Source organism: Somniosus microcephalus, chromosome 1 (assembly GCF_052327205.1).
Source record: "Somniosus microcephalus isolate GS21.2 chromosome 1, FLI_Smic_1.0, whole genome shotgun sequence".
Taxonomy (NCBI): domain Eukaryota; kingdom Metazoa; phylum Chordata; class Chondrichthyes; order Squaliformes; family Somniosidae; genus Somniosus; species Somniosus microcephalus.
The window spans coordinates 53,838,756-53,863,705 of NC_140987.1; the positions used below are offsets into that span (position 1 = coordinate 53,838,756).

A 24,950-nucleotide genomic window follows, 5' to 3' on the forward strand; every position below is an offset into this window, starting at 1 on the left:
TTTCAGAAGGCCTTCGATAAGGTCCCACACAAGAGGTTGGTGAACAAAATTAGGGCACATGGAATTGGGGGTAATATACTAGCATGTGTTGCGAATTGGTTAACAGACAGAAAACAAAGAGTAGGGATAAACGCGTCTTTTTCAGGATGGCAGGCTGTGACTAGTGGAGTATCGCAAGGATCGGTGCTTGGGCCCCAGCTATTCACAATCTATATCAATGATTTGGATGAGGACACTAAGGCCTAGAAATTCAGTATAGCCACGTTTGGGGCGCTACAGCCGGGCGGCCGCTAAAGTTTGCGCCCGGCGCAACTTCGCGCCACCTTCGCCGATATTCAGTGGCATCGCCCCAAGAGGTTGCTGCTGCGCTAAAACAGGCGATGCACGACTATCATTAGGCGCTAAGCCGGCGGCCCGGGGCGATACCCCCCGAGGGCGGGCGCAGCGCAGGTGCGGCGAGTTGCTGATTGACGGCAGACACTCTGGCGCCGGTGAGCTCTTAAAGGGGGAGGGTGGATTTGTTTGACTGCCACTCTCTCACGGCGTCTCTTAGCCCTTTGAATGCAATGGAGAAGGCCAACGTTTGCACCCATTGCAGCCCCCATTATATGTTTGCAATCAATGATTTGGCTCTGAAGTTAAAGACAAGTGGAAAGCTGTGGCCTGAAGCCACAAGTACCTGTGCGAGTGTTGAGCCAAACCAGAAAGCTCTCTACCTTTGTCTCTCTGCAAAGATCCGTCTCTCACAAAGAAGGAGTGTTGCAAAATGGCTGTCTTTTCTACTGCAGGAGGAGTGCCCTTTAATTTGCGCCCCCCGCACCCGAGAACCGTTCCCCTCTACCAGTCGCTAGGGGCGTCAGGCGCACAATAGGCCGGCGCCACTGAATTTCCGGTTTGGGGCGAGCAAAGGGCGTTGCACGATGAAATGACGTCAGGATCTGCGCGCGCAGCTGAGCGCGCGCAAAGGCTTTGCGCCGCCGCTAAATCTTTACTGAAGTTGGGGAGAGGCGTAGATCGCGCTGCGCCAGGCCGCTAGCTGCCTAGCGCCCAACATCTCCTCCTCCTAAGGCGCTAGCGGCTGGCGCAAACAACTGAATTTCTGGGCCTAAATGTTTTACATTTCCAAATTTGCTGATGATACAAAGCTAGGTGGCAGTGTCAGTTGTGAAGAGGATGTGAAGAGGCTTCAAAGGGATCGCGACAGGCTCAGTGAGTGGGCAAGAACATGGCAGATGGAATATAATGCGGATAAATGTGAAGTTATCCACTTTGGTAGAAAAAACAGACAGGCAAAGTATTTCCTAAATGGTGAAAGATTGGGGAATGCAGATGCTCAAAGGGACCTGGGTGTCCTTGTACATGAGTCACTGAAAGTGAATGTGCAGCTGCAGCAAGCTATTAGGAAAGCAAATGGTATGCTGACCTTCATTACAAGAGGATTTGAGTACAGGAGTAAAGAAGTCTTACTCCAATTATGTAGGGCCTTGGTGAGACCACACCTGGAGTAGTGTGTACAATTTTGGTCTCCTTACCTAAGGAAGGATATACTTGCCATAGAGGGAGTGCAATGAAGATTCACAAGATTGATTCCTGGGATGGTGGGACTGTCGTATCAGAAGAGATTGAGTAAACAAGACCTGTATTCTCTTGAATTCAGAAGAATGAGAGGGGATCTCATTGAAGCATACAAAATTATTACAGGGCTTGATAGGGTGGATGCTGGGAGAATTTTTCCCTTGGCTGGAGAGTCTAGAACCAGGGGCCACAGCCTCAGGATAAAGGGAAGGCCATTCAGGACTGAGATGAGAAGAAATTTCTTCACACAGAGGGTGGTGAATCTTTGGAATTCTCTACCCCAGAGGGCTGTGGAGGCTCAGTCATTGGGTATATTCAAAACAGAAGTCGACAGATTTCTGACTAGTAAAGGCATCAAAGGATATGGTGATAGGGCCGGTGAATGGAGTTAAGCAGAAGATCAGCCATGATCTCATTGAATGGCGGAGCAGGCTCAAAGGGCCGAATGGCCTACTCCTGCTCCTATTTCTTATGTTCTTATGTTCTTTATCGAATGCCTTCTGGAAGTCTATCTAAATAACATCTACAGACATTCCTCTGTCCCCTACTTTAGTCACCTCTTCAAAAAATTCAATCAGGTTAGTCAAGCATGACCTACCCTTTACAAATCCATGCTGGCTCTCTCTGATTAGCTGAAAATTTTCAAGGTGTTCAGTCACTCTATCCTTAATTATAGACTCTAGTAATTTCCCAACAACAGATTATTAGGCTAACGGATCTATAATTTCCTGGATTCCCCCTCTCACCTTTCTTAAATATTGGAGTGACGTGCAATTTTCCAATCTAAAGGAACGGTTCCTGAATTGAGAGAACTTTGAAAGATTATAGTTAGGGCATCTGCAATGGTCTCACCTACTTCCTTTAAAACTCTGTGATGGAAACCATCTGGTCCTGGTGATTTGTCACTCTTTAGTGCCATTATTTTCTTCATTACTGTGACTTTGCTTACGTTAATTTTGGTGAGTCCCCATCCCTGATTCAATATTAGTTTCCTTGGGATCTCCGGCATGCTATCCTCTTCTTCTAATGTAAATACTGACGCAAAGTAATTCTTCAACATTTCCGCCATATCCTTATTTTCATTTACAATATCAGTTATCAGTTTTCAAGGGGCCCATATTGCTCCTGACCACCCATTTTTTCCTAATATAATTGTAAAAATAATTTTACGTTGATTTTGTTAACCCTTGCAAGTTTCTTTCATACACTCTTTTTGTAGCTCTTACTATCTGTTTTGTCACCTTTTGTTGTTCTTTGTATCTCACCCAGTCGCCAGGACCTGTGCTATTTTTTGCATTTTTGTATGCTTTTTCTTTTAGTTTTATGTTGTCTCTTATCTCTTTTGTCATCCATGGCTGGTTTTTTTGGTAAGTAGACCTCTTGCCCCTTGGGGGGTATAAACTGGTTCTGTATTGCGTTAAATTCTATTTGAACACCTCCCACTGATGATCTGTCATTTTACCCATGAACAGATTTGCCCATTTTACTGTGGACAGCCTCTGACTCATCTTGTTGAAGTCACCCTTACCTAAATCGAGAATCTCAGTAGCTGTTTCGCGTTTCTCCCTTTCAAATACGTTGAACTCGATCATAATATGTCGTACCCTCCAAGTTCAATTTGCGCCTGCAATTCATTCAATTTATTCTCGATACTCCATGCGTTTGTATAAAGAACGCTTATTTGGGCCGCATACCCTAACCCTTCCTTCTGTTCTAATGTTGTTTTTCTCACACATTTCTTATTTCTCTCTCCTGATTTAATTACTTTACGTATTTTAGTTTTCCCTTTACCTGTAGTGCCTAAAGCACAATTTCTAACTATTCCTTTATTCTCTTCCCTTTTGTTAGTGGTTCTGTTGTTAGCTAGGTTAGAGTAAGGAAATTTTCATCAAATTTGACAGGTTTCCATAGAGGTAAAGTTTCACTTTACCAAATGAGATCTCTTAAAATGACTCATCCCATTTACCAAACTCCAGAAGCAGGCTGGCCAGTGCCAAGACTTAGGAGCCTACCAAGTACTTGCAGGGTTACTACTGGAGTTTAATCCATGCAACCTGTAAGCACAGGAGACTTCCTGCCATCTGTCCAGCCAGGATCACTCTACCCATTAGGGTAGTGTCTTACATACATGGTTATCTGGAGACAACATAGAACACTCCCAGCCCTTTACGAACAGGAGTAGGCCATTCAGCCCCTCGAGCCTACTCCACCATTAGTTCATGGCTGATCTGCACCTCAACTCTATTTACCCGTCTTTGCTCATATCCCTCGATACACTTACCTAACAAAAATCTATCCATCTCTGTCTTGACAGCTCCAAATATCCCAGCATCCACAGCCTTTTAAGGGGAGACAGTTCCAGATTTCTACTACCCTGTGTGTAAAGTGTTTCCTGATTCTGCTCTTTTTTATTCGTTCATGGGATGTGGGCGTCGCTGGCAAGGCCAGCATTTATTGTCCATTCCTAATTGCCCTCGAGAAGGTGGTGGTGAGCTGCCTTCTTGAACCGCTGCAGTCCGTGTGGTGAAGGTACTCCCACAGTGCTGTTAGGGAGGGAGTTCCAGGATTTTGACCCAGCGACAATGAAGGAACGGCGATATACTTCTAAGTCAGGATGGTGTGTGACTTGGAGGGTAACTTGGAGGTGGTGGTGATCCCATGCGCTTGCTGCCCTTGTCCTTCTAGGTGGAGGAGGTGGCGGGTTTGGGAGGTGCTGCCAAAGAAGCCTTGCCGAGTTGCTGCAGTGCATCTTGTAGATGGTACACACTGCAGCCACGGTGTGCCAATGGTGGAGGGAGTGAATGTTTAAGGTGGTGGATGGGGTGCCAATCAAGCGGGCTGCTTTGTCCTGGATGGTGTCGAGCTTCTTGAGTGTTGTTGGAGTTGCAATCATCCAGGCAAGTGGAGAGTATTCCATCACACTCCTTATTTGTGCCTTGTAGATGGTGGAAAGGCTTTGGGGAGTCAGGAGGCGAGACGCTCGCTGCAGAATACCTAGCCTCTGACGTGCTTTTGTTGCCACAGTATTTATGTGGCTGGTCCAGTTAAGTTTCTGGTCAATGGTAACCCCCAGGATGTTGATGGTGGGGGTTTCGGCGATGGTAATGCCGTTGAATGTCAAGGGGCGGTGGTTAGACGCTCGCTTGTTGGAGATGGTCATTGCCTGACACTTGTGTAGCGCGAATGTTATCTGCCACTTATTAGCCCAAGCCTGAACATCGTTCAGGTCTAATTGCATGCGGGCATGGACTGCTTCCTTATCTGTGGAGTTGTGAATGGCAGTGAACATTGTGCAGTCATCAGCGAACATCTCCATTTCTGACCTTATATTGGAGGGAGGGTCATTGATGATGCAGCTGAAGATGGTTGGGCCTAGGACACTGCCCTGTGGAACTCCTGCAGCAATGTCCTGGGGCTGTGATGATTGACCTCCAACTATCTTCCTTTGTGCTAGGTATGACTCCAGCCAGTGGAGTGTTTTCCCCCCCGATTCCCATTGATTTCAATTTTACTCGGGCTCCTTGATACCACACTCAGTCAAATGCTGCCTTGATGACAAGGGCAGTCACTCTCACCTCACCTCTGGAATTCAGCTTCTTTGTCCATGTTTGGACCAAGGCTGTAATGAGGTCTGGAGCCGAGTGGTCTTGGCGGAACCCAAACTGGGCATCAGTGAGCAGGTTACTGGTGAGTAAGTGCTGCTTGATAGCACAGTCGATGACACCTTCCATCACTTTGCTGATGATTGAGAGTAGACTGATGGGGCGGTAATTGGCTGGAGTAAATTTGTCCTGCTTTTTGTGGACAGGACATACCTGAGCAGTTTTCCACATTGTTGGATAGATGCCATTTTGTAGCTGTACCGGAACAGCTTGGCTAGAGGCGCAGCTAGTTCTGGAGTACGTCTTCAGCACGACAACCGGGATGTTGTCGGGGCCCATAGCCTTTGCTGTATCCAATGCGCTCAGCCATTTCATGATTATCACATGGAGTGAATCGAATTGGCTGAAGATTGGCTTTGTGGTGGTGAGGACCTCAGGAGGAGGCCGATATGGATCAACCACTCGGCCCTTCTAGCTGAAGATGGTTGCAAACGCTTCAGCCTTGTCTTTTGCACTCACATGCTGGGCTCCACCATCATTGAAGATAGGGATATTCATGGAGCCTCCTCCTCCCGTTAGTTGTTTAATGGTCCACCACCATTCACGACTGGATGTGGCAGGACTGCAGAGCTTTGATCTGATCTGTTGATTGTGGGATCTCTTAGCCCTGTCTATAGCATGCTGTTTCTGCTTTTTAGCATGCATGTAGTCCTGTGTTGCAGCTTCCTCTGGTTGGCAGCTCATTTTAGGTACGCCTGGTGCTGTTCCTGGCATGCTCTTCTACACTCCTTATTGAACCAGAATGAGCTAACTCTATTTTTAAGATTATGTCCACTTGTTCTTGTTTACACCACCAGAGGAAGTAGTTTCTCTGTGTCTACCCTATCAAATCCTTTTCACATTTTCAACACATTGATCAAATCGCCCTCAATTTATATCCTAGGATATAAGCCAGGCTTATGCAACCTGTTCTCATAATCTAACCCTCTAAACCCTGGTATCATTCAATAAGCAAAACTGGTCAATCATCAACAGTACTGTGGACCTGCCTGGCTCAGGTGTAACTATACCAAGTCTGTCAGTGAGGGTTGGCTCCATTCCAAACCTCAAATCACCAGGCATGTCATCTTGTAGCCAACATCCTCTCCCTTCCCTCCAAGCAGCAGAATTCCTCACAATTGATGGCAGGGCAAAAAAAAATGAAGATGCCTGTTGGAGCATTGATATTTAAAGCAAGTAAAGGAAGTGTAGTGGCTCTGCTTCAAGAGTGTCTTGTGGTTTTATTATTTGGATAAGTGACCTATCCATGATATGTGAAGTGTTAAGAAAGGCAAAATTAGAAGGAAATCGCTTGGGTAGTGATTTAGAAGTTTGGGAAGTGACTCAAAACCAACATTTTCACTGCTTCCAGGAATTTTATTCAAAATTGGCCATCATATCACACTACACTCAATTAGTGTGGATACCATGGGATTTATCTTGGGAGACTGCACCATGCCAAATCATGTTTCCTACTAATAACCAACTGAAACACATATTGGAAAGGGGGGAAAAGACAGATTGTACCATTTAAAAAATTGAGGATCAATCCAAATTGACAAAATAAATTGCTACTTTAAACAGTTAGTAATTCATGGACAGACTGTATAAATGGAAAAAGTGACCTGGACTCCAACCATACTTTTCGTTGCGGTTCCAGAGTTTCGTCAGTAATTCCAGCAGGGTATACTACTGTAGTAAGAGTAGTTTTCTCTGGCAATTCAAAGTGGAATGCTTGCGGTATTGGGACAGACTTTCCTTTTGCATATCTCTGAATGCACGTCTCCATCTCAGATAGCTGTAAAGAAACAGCTTTCACAATATGATCCAGTATTCTGTTAAAAACATAATTTATAATTAATACTAAAGGCATATTCCAACCTAACAGCACAATGCGACAAGAAACCTACTTTTTCTCAGCGCCAAACTCATGCACAGCCGTAATTTAGCTTCCCTGCCAGCTGCTGCTTTCTCCTCAAATAATGGCAGAAGAATTTAAATTAAACACCTTTACACTCAGTAAGCTTGGAAACCATGATATGTTTCCCCTCATCTTTCTATCAAATTTATCCTACCCAAATTTCACAATTCAGGCCCACTGCTAAATAGGTTGGGAAATCCAAATCATGAGCTTTGAAGCTTTGCAGAATCAAATATTCTTTCCAACTCATCAGGCAGGCTCAGTAATAAAAATAGAAAATGATGGAAGGATGAGGCATCTGTGAAGCAAAAAGACAGGCTATAAAATTTCATGTGCAGAACCTTCATCGGAACTGGAGCTCTGATCAAAGATCTACATTTAAAACATTGACGGAGTTATTTACAACATTTTCTGTTTTTATTTCAGATTTCTAGCATTTCAGTCTTTTCTTTTTAGGAGCCTAGGTTTGGAATCCATCCTCAGTTCTTTACAACATGAGTGGTGGGCGACAAGAGGAGAGAGAGCTCAGCTACGACATTGACTTTGGTCATACAATGAAATCATTTTTAAACTAAAGGTCTTATGTTCTTATGTTAAAGGTATGTTCTGGGAATTCAAAGTGAAAGAGGTTAGGAGGTGGAAATCCGCACATTATAAATAAATTCCACAATTTAAGACCGTGACGTCAGTTGTGGGGAACCTACTGGAATCGGTCATTAAGGATAGAGTGACTGAGCACATATGAGCTGGAGAGAGCCAGCATGGCTTTTTTAAAGGGAAGTTATGTCTGACTAATCTAGTTGAGTTTTTTTTGAGGAGATCACTAAAGGAGTGTCTATGGATGTTATCTATATGGACTTCCAGAAGGACTTCCAGAAGGCATTCGCTAAGGTTCCACAAGAAAGATCATTGGCAAAAATAAAAATTGCTTGGGAGGTGGGAGACCTAGATTGATAAAGGGAAGATACTCAGATTAGCAGGCTGTGACAAGTGGTGTTCCCCAGGGATCTGTTTTGGGGACTCAACTTTACATTAATAAATATGATGACTTGGATGAAGGAATAGCGAGTTAACATGTGAACGTTTACTGATGAGGAACAGCAAGTTGTGCAGGTGGGAGCAAGAAGTTGCAAAGGGATATAGACAGATTAAGCGAGTGGGCAAAGCTATGACAGGTGGAGTTTATTGTGGGCAAGTGTGAGGTCATCCACTTTGGACCCAAGAAAGATAAATCAAAGTATTTTCTAAATGGTGAGAAACTGGGAACTGTGGAGGAGGAGAGGGCGTTATAGGTTGTTCATGTACAGAAATCACTAAAAACTAGTGGGCGTACAAAAACAAATAAAGAGGCTAATGGAATATTGGCCTTTACCTGAAGGGGGCTGGAATGCAAAGGGGTGGAAGTTATGATACAGTGGTATAAACCTCTGGTTAGACCCCTTCTGGAGTATTGCGTTAGGTTTGGGTACCGCACCACAGGAAGGTGCAGCACAGATTCACCAGAATAATACCGGGGCTTAAAGGGTTAAAATATGAGGACAGGTTGTATAAACTAGGTTTGCATTCCCTTGAGTAAAGAACATTGAGGGGTGATCTGATCAATATTGTTAAAATATTAAAAGGATTCAATAGGTTAGATACAGAAAAACTATTTCTTCTAACAGGGGAATTAAGAACAAGGGGACATAATATTAAAATTAGAGCTAGGCCATTTAGGAGGGAAATCAGGAAGCACTTTTTCCACATAAATAGTAGAAATCTGGAATTCACGCCTCCAAAACGCTGTGAGCACCGAGACAATTGGAGCTTTCAGGACTGAGATGGATAGATTTTTGTTATCCAAGGGATATGGGCTAAGGCGAGTAAATGGAGTTGAGGTGCAGATCAGCCATGATCTAATTGAATGGCGGAGCAGGTTCGAGAGACTGAATGGCCTACTCCTATCTTCCTATGTTCATGTCAATTCTAGCAGGCTCAAGGTATTTCCCTTCTCCCTTGCCTGATTCTTGTTTGATTTTTGTTCATGCATGTCATAACTAGTTTATTAAAATATTAACAGTAAAAAAACTCAAACATTGGAAAAAAGTGTAATATGAACGATAAATTGTTAATTGTTAAAAATATAACACAATTTTACCTAAAACAAAAAATACGCTATTTTCCTTTATTTTATCCTATTCTCTGTCCTTTAAAACTAATTTAAATTTGACCTCTTTCAACATATTTTAAAGATCTCCCCCCACCCATACACTTTTTAAAAGTTTAAAATATTTCATTCATCTTTCTTCCTCTGCCTCTCTGCTCACATTTTGAGGTAGAAGCATTTTGTTTTACAAGGAGTCTCCAAATTAATGATTTGGAAGACCGAAATGATTGTATTATAAATGTCACCAATTCAATCTCTGGCATGAAAAATCACATTCAGATCAGCTAGTCAATTAGTCATTGTCACTCCAAGGATTAATAGTTACATTTACTACTCAACATGCCTGTTTTACAAATGGAATCTAAAGCAAATCTTGACATTGTCCCAGAGGCTGTAGATGGTGCTTGAATTTTATTTGAGCCCTTGAAATAGATTCTACTACCATCCTGCAATGTATTCCTTCAAAAAGGTTAATCTGGTAGTAAAACAGTTGTCTACAATGACATGTTGATCTCATCAACCTAACAAAGACTGTGGCGGAAAGAGAAATGTAAGCATACAATACAAAGGCTCTTCAATCAGAGGCTGAAGTTCACTAGCTTGTCATACAGAAACTGAGCCAAACAGACTTTTCAAGACACAAATCTGAAACACTATGGTAAATGATTAAATTGGTGGTGAACAGTATTACAATCTCAGGCTTGTTAAAAAGAAAGGAAGAAGAAAGAAAACTTGCATTTATGTAGAACCTTTCACAACCTCAGGATGCCCCAAAGTGCTTTACAGCCAATTTAATACTTGCAGGGATCATAAAATCACCCCTGTAAACCTATATCTAATGTAACAATTAGTAAGTAAATCTTTTAGCGCACCCAAGAAGAAATTGATTATATATATATATATATATAGATACACAGTATTTTTTTTTTTGAGAGACAAGTCATAGAATCGTTACAGCACAGGAGGCCATTTGGCCCGTCGAGCCCGTGCCGGCTCGCTGTAAGAGCACTTCAGCTAGTCCCACTCCCCCTGCCCTTTCCCCGTAGCCCTGCAATTTTTTTTACCTTCAGGTACTTATCCAATTCCTGTTTGAAAGCCACGATTGAATCTGCCTCCACCACCCTTTCAGGCAGTGCATTCCAGATCCTAACCACTTGCGGCGTAAAAAATTTTCCCCATATGTTGCCTTTGGTTCTTCTGCTAATCACCTTAAATCTGGAAAGCTAACGTGCAGTCACTAATGTAATGTAGGAAACATGGCAACTGATTTGTGCACTGCAAGGGCTAAAACAGCAATGTGATAATGACCAGATAATCATTTTTATAGTGATGTTGGTGGAGGGACAAATATTAGCCAGGATACCCGGGATAACTCCCCGCTTTTCTTAGAATTAGTGCCATGGGATCTTTTACATCTTTTACCTGCGAGGTCAGACGGGGCCTTGCTTTACACCTCTGACAATGCAGTCACAGGGAACAAAGGAGGAAATGGCCTCCTTATGTGCTATAATTTCTGATTGTAAGAAATTCGGAAACCGAGCCCATCAATGTTACTTTAGTTTTGCTTCAAACTATTTTCTGAAATCTGACTGCACTTTTCCATTCTCACTCCGATACGTCATGAGTTGCTTTATTTATGACTTATAGGTTAGAAACTAATGCCCCTTTTGGATTCAACTGGATTGTGACTTCCACAGCATTAATTCTGTGTTAAAGGAGAATATTGTGCAGATGATGCAAAGTCACTGCTTCCTCCCCTTGACGGGGGGGCTTTCATCTGTTAGCTTTCCAGGCCAACACACCAGTTCATATTCAGTGGGCAACACTCTCGCCTCTGAGGCAGAAGGTTGTGGGTTCAAGTCCCTCACAGAGATTTGAGCACAAAAGCTACGCTGACGCTCCCCACTGCAGTGCTGCACTGTCGGTAGGTGCCGCCTTTCGGATGAGACGTTAAACCGAGGCCCTGTCTGTCTGCCCTCTCGGGCTGACATAAAAGATCCCACGGCAGGGAGTTCCCCTCGGTGTCCTGGTCAATATTTATCCCTCAACCAACATCACTAAAACAGATTATCTGGTCATTATCACATTGCTGTTTGTAGGACTTTGCTTTGCGCAAATTGGCTACCACGTTTCCTACATTACAACAGTGACTACGCTTCAACAAAAAAAAGCACTTAATTGGCTGTAAAGCGCTTTGGGATGTCCTGAGGTCGTGAAAGGAGCTATATAAAATGCAAGTCTTTCTTTATATAAGTATGTAAAATATATAAAATATATGTTGTAAACAGGGTCATTTGCAGTACAAGCTGAATTCCAGATTTATTACATGGATGCTTGGGGACCGAATTCTGCCAGTCTATCCATTTATCTGTGAAAACTGTAAATTAGTGACCTTGACGATTAGGTGATTTGCCACTTCCAGCATGGAGCTATGCTGGCAGGGATCATAAAATCACCCCTGTAAACCTATATCTAATGTAACAATTAGTAAGTAAATCTTTTAGCGCACCCAAGGAGAATTTTTTTTAATTTTTTAATAGAGACAGAATCATAGGGGCCAATTTTCCTGCAGGTGCGGGGAATTGTCGGGTGCCCCAAATGTCGGGTTCCAACACGAATCTAAATGGGTCTGCCACATCGATGCAATTTTCCCTCAATTGGCCAATTCATTTCCAGCATGTAGGAACCCTTGCTAATTGACTATTTCCAGTCAGAAAGCCCCACAGTATGATGTCATCATTCATGGTGCTTTCAAGGTCCACAGCAAGCACTGCATCCTCTGAAGGCTTCCAAACGAACCATACAGGATGGCAGAGGAGCCTGCAGCAGCTGTGGCCAGTGCCAGACCCCGAACTGCCTCCAAATTCGACGAGGCTTCACTGCAGGCATTATTGGATGGGGTTAGAGCCCACAGGGAGGTCCTCTTCCCTAGGTCAGGGAGGAAGAGGCCTCCCACTGAGACCAAGGCTGCAGATGTCAACTCGCTGGGAGTCACCAGAAGAACCTTGGCATTACATCTCTAGCTCCTTCCTTTACTCCCCCACAGTACCATCCAGAGCCCCCGTCCCCACTGTGGAGGAGGAAGAGGCTGTGCAGCCAGACTCCTCAGAGGAAGCTCCAACCTCTGAGGGCGCAGCGTCAGCAGAAGTAAGCGCACCCAGCACCAGCGCAGACACTCACACCTCGGAGGGACCTTCGGGAAATAGAGTAGTGTTGTCACCTGGTGTTTCACAGCTCACAAGTGAGCATCAGCAGATTGTGGAGACAGGGACAGCAGTGGAGAGTCCTCGTCGGAGGGCGCAGGACTCTGCCAGCTCAGCTCAGCTGCATGTCGACCCTCTGCCTCTGGGTCCATCCGCAAGAGAAGAGGTGATGGATCTCCATGCACAGATTCTGTCTCCAGGGTCGCTGCGAGTGTGGAGCGAATGGAGGAGTCCATAGCGAAGATGAGCTGAGCCTTTGCGTAGTCATTGGCGCATGAACGCATCACCATGCAAAGGTTGGCACCCTCCATGGAGGAGATAAGTCGCCAGGGTATGGAAAACATGGTGAGTGTTCATTATAGAATGACATCTCTTGAGGAGCGATGGGCATCTATTGAACAGAGAAACCAGACCTTCATGGAAGTCCTTCTGAGTAGGACTGCCAGTGCAGATACGGGTCCCCATGGCCCCCTGATGCGCAGCAAGGTGTTCTCAAGCCACATCCAAGCGCTGGTCCCTTCTGGCCTGTGCCGCTTCAGGTGACTGAGCAGTAGCCTGGCGCTCCTTCTGCTGATGCTGCTGTTCCTGGTTCTGCTGCTGACGCCTCTGCTGCTGGAGATCCTCTAATGGCATGAAGGGAAGGGGAAAAAGGCCTCCCATACTTCTGGTAGATGCCTCCGTTGAGGAAGCGCTGAGTGAGGGTGCCGAGCGGTGCTTCACAGGAGCTCACACTGGAGAAGTGTGTGAGGCTCCAACCTTCCACAGCTGTGCCTAAGCCTTGAACAAGTTGCCCCAAGCCTGAAACAACAAGGTCCTGCAACCTACAAATGCTGTCTGATTAAATCTCTTCTTTCCTGATTGACCTGCAGCTGAAAGTAAGCGAGCCGATATTGTTCACGCCAGGTTTCATCAACGGTGTTCCCACCAGGCGTGTTTAGCATGGGAAAAGGCTGAAAATAGCAAGGGCCCCTTAAAATGGCATTCTAGATGCCAATTATTGGTGATTAGGGTGCCTAAAGACTAGTCCCACCTGCTGCAGGCGGGACTGATTCGGGTCGCATTGAAACGCCGGGGCGAAAGTCAGACGGGGCGGGGAATCAGGCGGGGGGGGGGGGGGGGTCGCAACCCCCTATTTTTGCGATTCCCCCCCCCACACGCCTGAAACCCCGCCTGACGGCTCCAGGAAAATCGAGGCCATAGAATCGTTACAGCACAGAAGGAGGCCATTTGGCCCATTGAGCCCATGCCGGCTCGCTGCAAGAGCACTTCAGCTAGTCCCACTGCCCCGCCCTTTCCCTGTAGCACTGCAAAAAAATTTCCTTCAGGTACTTATCCAATTTTCGTTTGAAAGCCACGATTGAATCTGCCTCCACCACCATTTCAGGCAGTGCATTCCAGATCCTAACCACTTGCGGCGTAAAAAGGTTTCCCCGATGTTGCCTTTGGTTCTTCTGCCAATCACATTAAATCTGTGTCCTCTGGTTCTCGACTCTTCTGCCAATGGGAACAGTTTCTCTCTATCTACTCTGTCTAGACCCCTCATGATTTGGAACACCTATATCAAATCTCCTCTCAACCTTCTCTGCTCTAAAGAGAACAACCCCAACTTCTCCAGTCAATCCATATAACTGAAGTCCCTCATCCCTGGAAACATTCTTGTAAATCTTTTCTGCACCCTCTCCAAGACCTTCCCATCCTTCCTAAAGTGCAGTGCCCAGAATTTTCTGTGCAGCGAGCCGGCATGGGCTCGACGGGCCAAATGGCCGCCTTCTGTGCTGTAACGATTCTATGATTCTGTCTCTAAAAAAAATATATATATATATAGTAAATTTCTCCTTGGGTGCACTAAAAGATTTACTTACTAATTGTTACATTAGATAGAGGTTTACAGGGGTGATTTTATGATCCCTGCCAGCATAGCTCCATGCTGGAAGTGGCAAATCACCTAATCGTCAAGGTGACTAATTTACAGTTTTCACAGATAAATGGATAGATTGACAGAATTCGGTCCCCAAGCATCCATGTAATAAATCTGGATTTCAACACAATACTCCAGTTCAGTCTGAACCAGTGTTTTATAAAGGTTCATCATAACTTCCTTGCTTTTGTACTCTATGCCTCTATTTATGAAGCCCAGGATCCTGTATGCTTTTTTAATCGCTTTCTCAACCTGCCCTGCCACCTTGCCAAGTGTATTTACTGAGAATAATGTTAACCTAATATACAATCTATGGGCTTGGTGTACAAGGCACAATTTTTGTTTCTCAAATATACACATGCCCTGAAAAATTTTCATTGCATGAATACAAACTGTTCTATATTACTATTGTTTTTTTTAATCATCACTGTTATTTTGTTAACATGTACTAATAATATAAAAAAGTGCTTTTTCAAAGTTAAGGGAAGGAGTCTCTACTTGTGTGTCAGTATTTGCTGTGTGCCTCAGAGACGGTGTCACTACTTGTAGGAAGCCCCAACTTAGATAACATTAAAAAACACCGCTTTAAGAGTTTGTCAACAGTATGCAAGAGCAGAAGCAAAATTCTCCATAAAAGTACTTCGGTCAATGCCAAAGAACATGAAATAAATGGAAATCTTGTGCCTCCAGGGAAGACAGTCCATTGGCACAAAGTATCCAGCCCCAGAGAAGGCAGAGGATAAAGAGCGCGGGAGGCAGAGGACAGCGGACTTGAAAGGAGTCGGCAGCCCCGGAGAAGGCAGAGGATAAAGAGCGCAGGAGGCCGAGGACAGCGGACTTGAAAGGAGTCGGCAGCACCAGAGAAGGCAGAGGATAAAGAGCGCGGGAGGCAGAGGACAGCGGACTTGAAAGGAGTCGGCAGCCCCGGAGAAGGCAGAGGATAAAGAGCGCGGGAGGCAGAGGACAGCGGACTTGAAAGGAGTCGGCAGCCCCGGAGAAGGCAGAGGATAAAGAGCGCAGGAGGCCGAGGACAGCGGACTTGAAAGGAGTCGGCAGCACCAGAGAAGGCAGAGGATAATACAGAGCAGCTGAAGGCAGTAAATTAGGGAAACCAGGTTAAACTAGTTTTCCTGTAGCAGGGCTCAGCCAGCTTCCTTGTTTAAGGGCCTATAAAAACAAGCTTTGCAGTGCGATTTGCACTGAGTGTGGTTTGAATAGAGTGCTGGGAGTTAGGTGGGTGAGGAGTGGAAGGAGGAGCTCCCTTGCTTCGCCTAACTTTTCACCCTATAGGAATTGGTTCTTACTTTACACCCAGGAAAGAGTCCAAGAGCAGGAGCAGTCGAACAACAACAACTGCAAAACCGCTAAAGTGACGTCACAACCAGGGAAGGAACTGATTGGAAATACTCACCAGGTCCTACTTACCAAACACCAGTCGTTAAAGTAAAAGTAAGGTCTCTAGTTTAGAGTAAGTAGTGTGTAAAGTTAAGTAAGGTCCCTAGTGTATTTAATATTCTTTAATTTAGAGGAAGTAAAGGGATTAAATTAAGGGTAGGACATGGCAGGGCAGCTCGGCAGCGTGGAGTGCTCTTCCTGTGCTATGTGGGAAGTCAGGGACACTTTCGGTGTCCAGGGCGAACACGTGTGCAGGAAGTGTCTCCAGCTGCAGCTACTTGAAATCCGCATTTCGGATCTGGAGTTGCGGCTGGAGTCACTGTGGAGCATCCGTGAGGTCGAGACCTACATGGATAGCACGTTTAACGAGGTGGTCACACCGCAGGTAAAGAGTGCATAGGCAGAAAGGGAATGGGTGACTGCCAGACAGAATAAAAGAACTAGGAAGGCAGTGCAGGAGTCCCCTGGGTCCATCTCCCTCTCCAATAGATTTTCCATTTTGGATACTGCTGGGGGAGATGGTTTCTCAGGGGAATGCAGCAAGAGCCAAGTCCGTGGCACTACGAGTGGCTCTGCTGCACAGGAAGGGAGGAAAAAGAGTGGGACAGCAATAGTGATAGGGGATTCTATTGTCAGCGGAACAGATAGACGTTTCTGTGGCCGCAGACGTGACTCCAGGATAGTATGTTGCTTCCCTGGTGCCAGGGTCAAGGATGTCACCGAGCAGCTGCAGGACATTCTGAAGGGGGAGGGTGAACAGCCAGAGGACGTGGTCCATATCGGTACCAACGACATAGGTAGAAAGAGGGACGAGGTCCTGCAAGCAGAATATAGGGAGCTAGGAAATAAAATAAAAAGCAGGACATCAAAAGGTAGTAATCTCAGGATTACTCCCAGTGCCACGTGCTAGCGAGAGCAGAAATAGGAGAATAGACCAGATGAATGCGTGGCTGGGGAAATGGTGTAGGAGGGAGGGATTCAAATTCCTGAGGCATTGGGACCGATTCTGGGGAAGGTGGAACCTGTACAAGCTGGACAGGTTTCAGCTCGGCAGAACCGAGACCAATATCCTCGCAGGGGGTTTTGCTAGTGCAGTTGGGAAGGATTTCGACTAGTTTGTCAGGGGGCTGGGAACCTAAATGTGGGCCCAGAATGGAGAGAAACAAAGCTGGAAGCGCAAGTTAGAAAAGTAGTCAGCAAAACTAGTAGGGAGCAGAAACAAAGGCCAACAGTAAAGAGGGTCAAAGTGCAGAAAAATATTTAACAGGCAAAGTTGAAGGCACTTTATCTAAATGCACGTAGCATTCGCAACAAGGTGGATGAATTAATGGCACAAATATAAGTAAATGGGCATGATATAATTGCCATTACAGAGACATGGTTGCAGGGTAACCAAAGCTGCAAACTGAATGTTCCAGGGTACTCAACATTTAGGAAGGACAGACAAAAAGGAAAAGGAGGTGGCGTAGCGCTGTTAATAAGGGATGAGATCGGTACGGTGGAGATAAAAGAACTTGGCTCGGCAGATCGTGATGTAGAACTGGAATCAGTTTGGGTGCAGCTAAGAAACAGCAAAGGGCGGAAAACATTGGTGGGAGTTGTGTATAGGCCACCAAACAGTAGTGGTAATGTAGGGCACAATATCAATCAAGAAATTAGAAGTGCATGTAACAAGGGCAATACGGTAATCATGGGGGACATTAATCTACATATTGACTGGGCAAATCAAATTACCAATAATGATGTGGAGGACGAATTCTTGGAATGCATGCAAGATGGTTTCCTGGATCGGTATGTGGAGGAACCAACCTGGGAACAGGCTATTCTGGATCAGGTACAGGAAACTTTGGTTTATCCAGAGGTTGTATATCCGGAAACCTCGATCTAACGGCAGAAATCAGCAGCCGTTTTGTTAGTTTTTTTGCTTATTTTTTCTTCTCCTAGCATTTTTTTTTTTAAACAGTCAGTCTCTGGAAAGCCTCTCTGAAGCTGTTGCTAAGCTACAGAGACGCTTCCAAGGTACGGGCCGACTGTTTACAAGCTGTTGCTAAGCAACAGTGTTTGTTGTCAGATACGGAGATGAAAACCTCTGTATCCTTCAACATTAGCGTTGGTCTGTCCGGAAGTTTTCATAGATCGGCATCGCGCCGGTCCCGTCGGTGCTGGATATCGCGAAGTTTCCTGTACTGTGTAATGAGAAAGGGCTAATCAATAATCTTGTGGTAAAGGGGCCTTTAGGGACAAGTGACCATAATATGATTGAATTTTACATTAAGTTTGAGAGTGATGTAGTCCAATCTGAAACTAAGTTCTTCCATCTAAACAGAGGAAACTACAAGGGTATGAGGAACAAGTTGGCCATGGTAGATTGGGAGACTACACTAAAAGGTGTGAAGGTGGACATACAATGGCTAACATTCAAGGAAATAATGCATAATTTGCAACAAACATATAGAGAAGCGTGCAAAAACGGCACAGCAGTCATCATGGGTGATTTTAATCTACATATAGATTGGGCTAACCAAATTAGTAACAATACTGTGGAGGAGGAATTCCTGGAGTGTTTACGGGATGGTTTCCTGGACCAATATGTCGAGGACCCAATCAGAGATCAGGCCATCTTAGACTGGGTATTATGTAGCGAGAAAGGATTAATTAGCAATCTTGTTGCACAAGGCCCCTTGGGTCAGAGCGATCATAATATGATCGAATTCTTCATTAAGATGGAGAATGAAGTAGTTGACTCAGAGACTAGGGTCCTGAATTTAAATAAAGGAAACTACGATGGTCTGAGGCACGAACTGGGTAGGATTGATTGGGGAATGGCACTCAAAGGGTAAACGGTGAATAGGCAATGGCAAACATTCAAAGACCGCATGGATGAACTACAGAATTTGTTCATCCCAGTTTGGCATAAAAATAAAACAAAAAAGGTGACTCAACCGTGGCTAACGAGGGAAATTAGGGATAGCATAAGATCCAAGGAGAGGACATATAAATTGGCCAGAAAAAGCAGTAATCCAGAGGATTGGGAGCAGTTTAGGATTCAACAAAGGAGGACAAAGGGATTAATTAAGAAAGGGAAAATAGAATATGAGAGTAAGCTTGCAGGGAACGTAAAAGCTGACTGTAAAAACTTTTATAGATATGTGAAGAGAAAAAGATTGGTGAAGTCAAGCGTAGGTCCCTTGCAGTCAGAATCAGGGGAATTTATAATGGGGAACAAAGAAATGGCAGACCAATTAAATACATATTTTGGTTCTGTCTTCACAAAGGAGGACACAAATAACCTCTCAGAAATGTCGGGGAACATAGGGTCTGATGAAAGGGAGGAACTGAAAGAAATCAGTATTTGTAGGGAAATGGTGTTAGGGAAATTGATGGGATTGAAGGCCGATAAATCCCCAGGGCCTGATAATCTACATCCTAGAGTACTTAAGGAAGTGGCCCTAGAAATAGTAGATGCATTGCTGATCATCTTCCATCATTCGATGGGATCTGGAACAGTACCCATGGATTGGAGGGTAGCTAATGTTACCCCACTATTCAAAAAAGATGGTAGAGAGAAAACGGGGAATTACAGACCGGTAAGCCTGACATTGGTAGTGGGGAAAATGCTAGAGTCCATTATAAAAGATGTAATAGCAGAGCACTTGGAAAACAGTGACAGGATCGGACAAAGTCAACATGGATTTACAAAAGGTAAATCGTGCTTGACTAATCTACTGGAATTTTTCGATGGTGTAACTAGTAAAATAGATAAGGGAGAACCAGTGGATGTGGTGTATTTGGACTTTCAGAAGGCTGTCGATAAGGTCCCACATAAGAGATTAGCGTGTAAAGTTAAGGCACATGGGATTGGGGGCAAGGTATTGACTTGGATAGAGAACTGGTTGGCAGATAGAAAGCAAAGAGTTGGAATAAACGGGTCTTTTTCCAAGTGGCAGGCAGTGACTAGTGGGGTACCGCAGGGATCGGTCCTTGGACCCCAGCTATTCACAATATATATTAATGATCTAGACAAGGGAACTAGATGTAATATCTCCAAATTTGCAGACGACACAAAGCTGGGTGGGCGTGTGTGCTGTGAGGAGGATGCCGAGAAACTCCAGGACGATTTGGACAGGTTGGGTGATTGGGCAGAAGCATGGCAGATACAATATAATGTGGATAAATGTGAGGTTATCCACTTTGGTGTCAAAAACAGGAAGGTAGATTATTATCTGAACGGCAATAGATTGGGAGAAGGGGAAGTGCAACGAGACCTGGGTGTCCTCGTGCACCAGTCGCTGAAGGTAAGCATGCAGGTGCAGCAGGCGGTTAAGAAGGCAAATGGTATGTTGGCCTTCATAGCGAGAGGGTTTGAGTACAGGAACAAGGATGTCTAGCTGCAGTTATACAGGGCCTTGGTGAGACCACATCTTGAGTATTGTGTGCAGTTTTGGTCGCCTTATCTGAGGAAGGATGTTCTTGCCATGGAAGGAGTTCAGCGAAGATTCACCAGGCTGATACCTGGGATGGCAGGAATGACGTATGAGGAGAGATTGGGTCGATTGGGCTTGTACTCGCTGGAGTTTAGAAGAATGAGAGGGGATCTCATTTAAACTTATAAAATTCTGGCAGGACTAGACAGACTAGATGCAGGGAGGATGTTCCCGATGGTCGGGGAATCCAGAACCAGGGGTCACAGTCTAAGGATAAGGGGTAGGCCATTTAGGACAGAAATGAGGAGGAATTTCTTCACCCAGAGAGTGGTGAACCTGTGGAATCCTCTACCACAGAAGGCAGTAGAGGTGAATTTATTAAATATATTCAAGAAGGAGTTGGATATATTTCTTAAGGCTAAAGGGATCAAGGGGTATGGGGAGAAGGCAGGGACAGGGTACTGAACTTGGATGATCAGCCATGATCGCATTGAATGGCGGAGCAGGCTCGAGGGGCCGAATGGCGTACTCCTGCTCCTATCTTCTATGTTTTCTATGTTTCTATATTCCTCTAGGGCATAAAAACCCAAAATGAAAAGTGATCCAACCATGGCTAACAAAAGAAATTAAAGCTAGTATTAAGTCAAAGGAGGAAGCTTATAAAGTTGCCAGAAAAAGCAGTCAGCCTGAGGATTGGGGTCTTTTTAGAAATCAGCAAAGGGGGACCAAGAAATAGAGACCAAGATAAAGAAACGGAAAATGGAATATGAGCACAAACTAGCGAAAAATATAAAAACTGATTGTAAAAGCTTCTATAGGTATGTGAAAAGGAAAAGACTGGCGAAGGTAAATGTAGGTCCTTTACAGTCAGAGACAGGAGAATTTATAATGGGAAATGAGGAAATGGCAGAGAAATTAAATAAATACTTTGTTTCTGTCTTCACGCAGGAAGACACAAAAAACTTCCCAGAAATACGAGAAAACCAAGGGTGTGGCGAGAATGAGGATCTTAAGGAAATTATTAGTAAAAAAACAGTACTTGCAAAATTAATGGGACTAAAAGTCGATAAATCCCAAGGACCGGATGACCTACATCCTAGGGTTTTGAAAGAGGTGGCCATTGGGATAGTGGACGCATTGGTTGTCATCTTCCAAAATTCTATAACGGTTCCTGCAGATTGGAGGATAGCAAATGTAACACCGTTATTTAAGAAAGGAGGGAGAGAGAAAATGGGGAACTACAGACCTGTTAGCCTCACATCAGTAGTTGGGAAATTGCTGGAATCTATTATAAAGGATGAAATAACTGGGCGCTTAGAAACTAATAGTAAGATTGGGCAGAGTCAACATGGATTTATGAAAGGGAAATCCTGTTTGATAAACCTATTGGAGTTCTTTGAGGATGTAACTAGTGGAGTAAACAAAGGGGAACCGGTAGATGTGGTGTATCTGGATTTTCAGAAGGCCTTCGATAAGATCCCACACAAGAGGTTGGTGAACAAAATTAGGGCACATGGAATTGGGGGTAATATACTAGCATGGATTGAGAATTGGTTAACAGACAGAAAACAAAGAGTAGGGATAAACGGGTCTTTTTCAGGATGGCAGGCTGTGACTAGTGGGGTACCGCAAGGATCGGTGCTTGGGCCCCAGCTATTCACAATCTATATCAATGATTTGGATGAGGGGACTAAATGTAACATTTCCAAATTTGCTGATGATACAAAGCTAGGTGGCAGTGTCAGTTGTGAAGCGGATGTGAAGAGGCTTCAAGGGGATCTCGACAGGCTCAGTGAGTGGGCAAGAACATGGCAGATGGAATATAATGCGGATAATTGTGAAGTTATCCACTTTGGTAGAAAAAACAGAAAGGCAGAGTATTTCCTAAATGGTGAAAGATTGGGGAATGCAGATGCTCAAAGGGACCTGGGTGTCCTTGTACATGAGTCACTAGAAGTGAATGTGCAGGTGCACATGTGCAAGGCAAATGGTATGCTGGCCTTGATTACAAGAGGATTTGAGTACAGGAGTAAAGAAGTCTTACTCCAAATATATAGGGCCTTGGTGAGACCACACCTGGTGTGTACAATTTTGGTCTCCTTACCTAAAGAAGGATATACTTGCCTTAGAGGAAGTGCAACGAAGGTTCACGAGATTGATTCCTGGGATGGCTGGACTGTCGTATGAGAAGAGATTGAGTAAACTAGACCTGTATTCCCTTGAATTCAGAAGAATGAGAGGGGATCTCATTGAAGCATACAAAATTATTACAGGGCTTGATAGGGTGGATGCTGGGAGAATGTTTCCCTTGGCTGGGGAGTCTAGAACCAGGGGCCACAGCCTCAGGATAAAGGGTAGGCCATTCAGGATTGAGAGGAGAAGAAATTTCTTCACACAGAGGGTGGTGAATCTTTGAAATTCTCTACCCAAGAGGGCTGTGGAGGCTCAGTCATTGGGTATATTCAAAACAGAAGTCGATAGATTTCTGACTAGTAAAGGCATCAAGGGGTATGGCGATAGGGCTGGTGAATGGAGTTGAGGCAGAAGATCAGCCGTGATCTCATTGAATGGCGGAGCAGGCTCGAAGGGCTGAATGGCCTACTCCTGCTCCTATTTTTTATGTTCTTATGTGCCTCAGAATTAAACTAAACAAATTTGGACAGCAGACTTGAATGTCTGGTGCAAACATTTAACTTAAGAGATCATGGAGTCAACATATTAAAAACTGTTTTTATCAACAAAGTATTATCGACCATGGACTGCATTATTGCACTGCTAACATACTAAATGAATTCAGAAACCATTTAAAATTCAGGACAATACATACTTTCCCCACGTGTCCTCTGGATTAGCAAATACCACCACATCGACAGGAAGAGTCATTCTGAAGTGGATACGTGACTTGGTGTCGCACTGGACAATTACACTTTCAACGACCTCAGGCCTTGTCAACTCAAACAAAAGCTCTAGGTTTATTACTTTCTGAAAGTTAAAAAAAAGTTATGCTAGAATTATTAAAATTGTTAAAAGTATATGGCAACAGAAATACACTACAATAGGTCTCAAAGAACTTTTCAATGCACTAGCTTTTCACATTAGGCAAGAGAAAATGAGGAGTTTTACCATTGAATCCAGAGAAAACAACATTAATGTTAATCTGAGCAGGCATTGAAAAGGGCAAATTTACTGAAATCTGCTTGAATTTTTTTCTTACAAATCTGAATTATTCTATCCACTAGAAGTCACACAAGGTCAGCCTCTCTTGTAGCTAAGCTGCTCCATGATGTCCCTGACTGCCTGTGTGGGTCCATTCTAAAACAATGGGCCAACAGATGAAAAAGAAAGGAGACAAAAAAAAAGGAAACCAATCAAGCTAGGTTTCCAGGACAACTTGTAAAAATCTTTGAAAAACACCCACAGAACACAATTTTCTGACAAATTTTGAAAGGGATGACAAGAGGCACTTTAATTCAAATGACTTTACATTTCAGCTGGTAGACTGGTTTTCTGAGGTTTATTCATTCACGGGATGTGGGCGTCACTGGCAAGGCCAGCATTTATTGCTCATTACGAATAACTAGGACTGTAGATAGGGCTTTAACCTAAAAAAAAGGGAGGGGGGAGGGGTCAGGTGAGGGAAATTTAGAAATCTAAAGAGAAAGGTCAAGGCAATAGAGCAGTATAGCGATTTGGGTAAAAATAAGCAGAGTGTGACAGGAAGGGACAGAGAGTTTAACAGTAGCAGTGCAGCAGAGAATAAGATCAAAGCAGGGAATAATGCTAAAAAAATTAAAGGCTCTTTATCTGAATGCACAAAGCATTCGTAACAAGATAGACAAACTAGTGACACGAATAGAGATAAATGGGTTTGATCTAATAGAGACGTGATTGTAAGGTGGCCAAGGGTGGGAACTAAATGTTCCAGGGTACTTGACGTTTCAAAAAGACAGACAGAATGGAAAAGGAGGGGGAGTGGCCCTGATAATAAAGGATGACATAAGGACAGTAGAGAGAAAGGATTTTGGCTCGGAAGATCATGAAGTAGAATCAGTATAGGTGGAGATAAGGAATAACAAGGGGCAGAAAACACTGGTAGGAGTAGTATATAGGCCCCCTAACAGTAGCTATACCGTTGGATAGAATATTAATCAAGAAATAGTAGGAGCATGCAACAAAGGTAATGCAATAATCGTGGGAGACATTAATCTTCATATAGACTGGACAAATCAAATTGGCAAGTTTGGGGGGACGAGTTCATGGAATGCATTCAGGACAGTTTTCTAGAACAATACGTCTTGGAACCAACCAGGGAACAGGCTATTTTAGATCTTGTATTATGTAATGAGACAGGGTTAATTAGCAATCTCATAGTAAAGGATCCTCTGGGGCAGAGTGATCATAATATGATAAAATTAATGTGAAATTCTGAGAGTGACTTGCCTAAGTCCGAAACTAGAGTCTTAGGGGTTGATTTTCAGTGTGCCGTGAGGCCGACTTTTAGGCGTGCGGGGGGCTAAAATCCCGAATTCGGGGGTCCCGACAAAATCCCGCCCAAAACCCGCCTCCATGTAAGTTTCATACATAGATACATAGAAGATAGGAGCAGGAGTAGGCCATTCGGCCCTTCGTGCCTGCTCCGCCATTCGATGAGATCATGGCTGATCCTTTAATTCAGTATCCCGTCCCCGCCTTCTCTCCGTAACCCTTAACCCCTTTTGCCCGTAGAA

The 24,950-nt window shown here is 44.2% G+C and overlaps 1 protein-coding gene across 2 annotated transcripts in view; it reads right to left on the reverse strand.

The window, feature by feature from the left end:
• Positions 1-24,950, reverse strand: part of ufsp2 (ufm1-specific peptidase 2) — a 186,592-nt gene that overhangs the window by 56,291 nt on the left and 105,351 nt on the right. For both annotated transcript variants that reach the window (XM_085981385.1, XM_085981395.1), the window contains 2 exons: positions 23,051-23,205; positions 6,859-7,051 (listed from right to left, as the gene is read on the reverse strand). In XM_085981385.1, the coding sequence (XP_085837511.1) occupies positions 6,859-7,051; positions 23,051-23,205 (348 nt within the window). The remainder of the gene's footprint in view (positions 1-6,858; positions 7,052-23,050; positions 23,206-24,950) is intronic.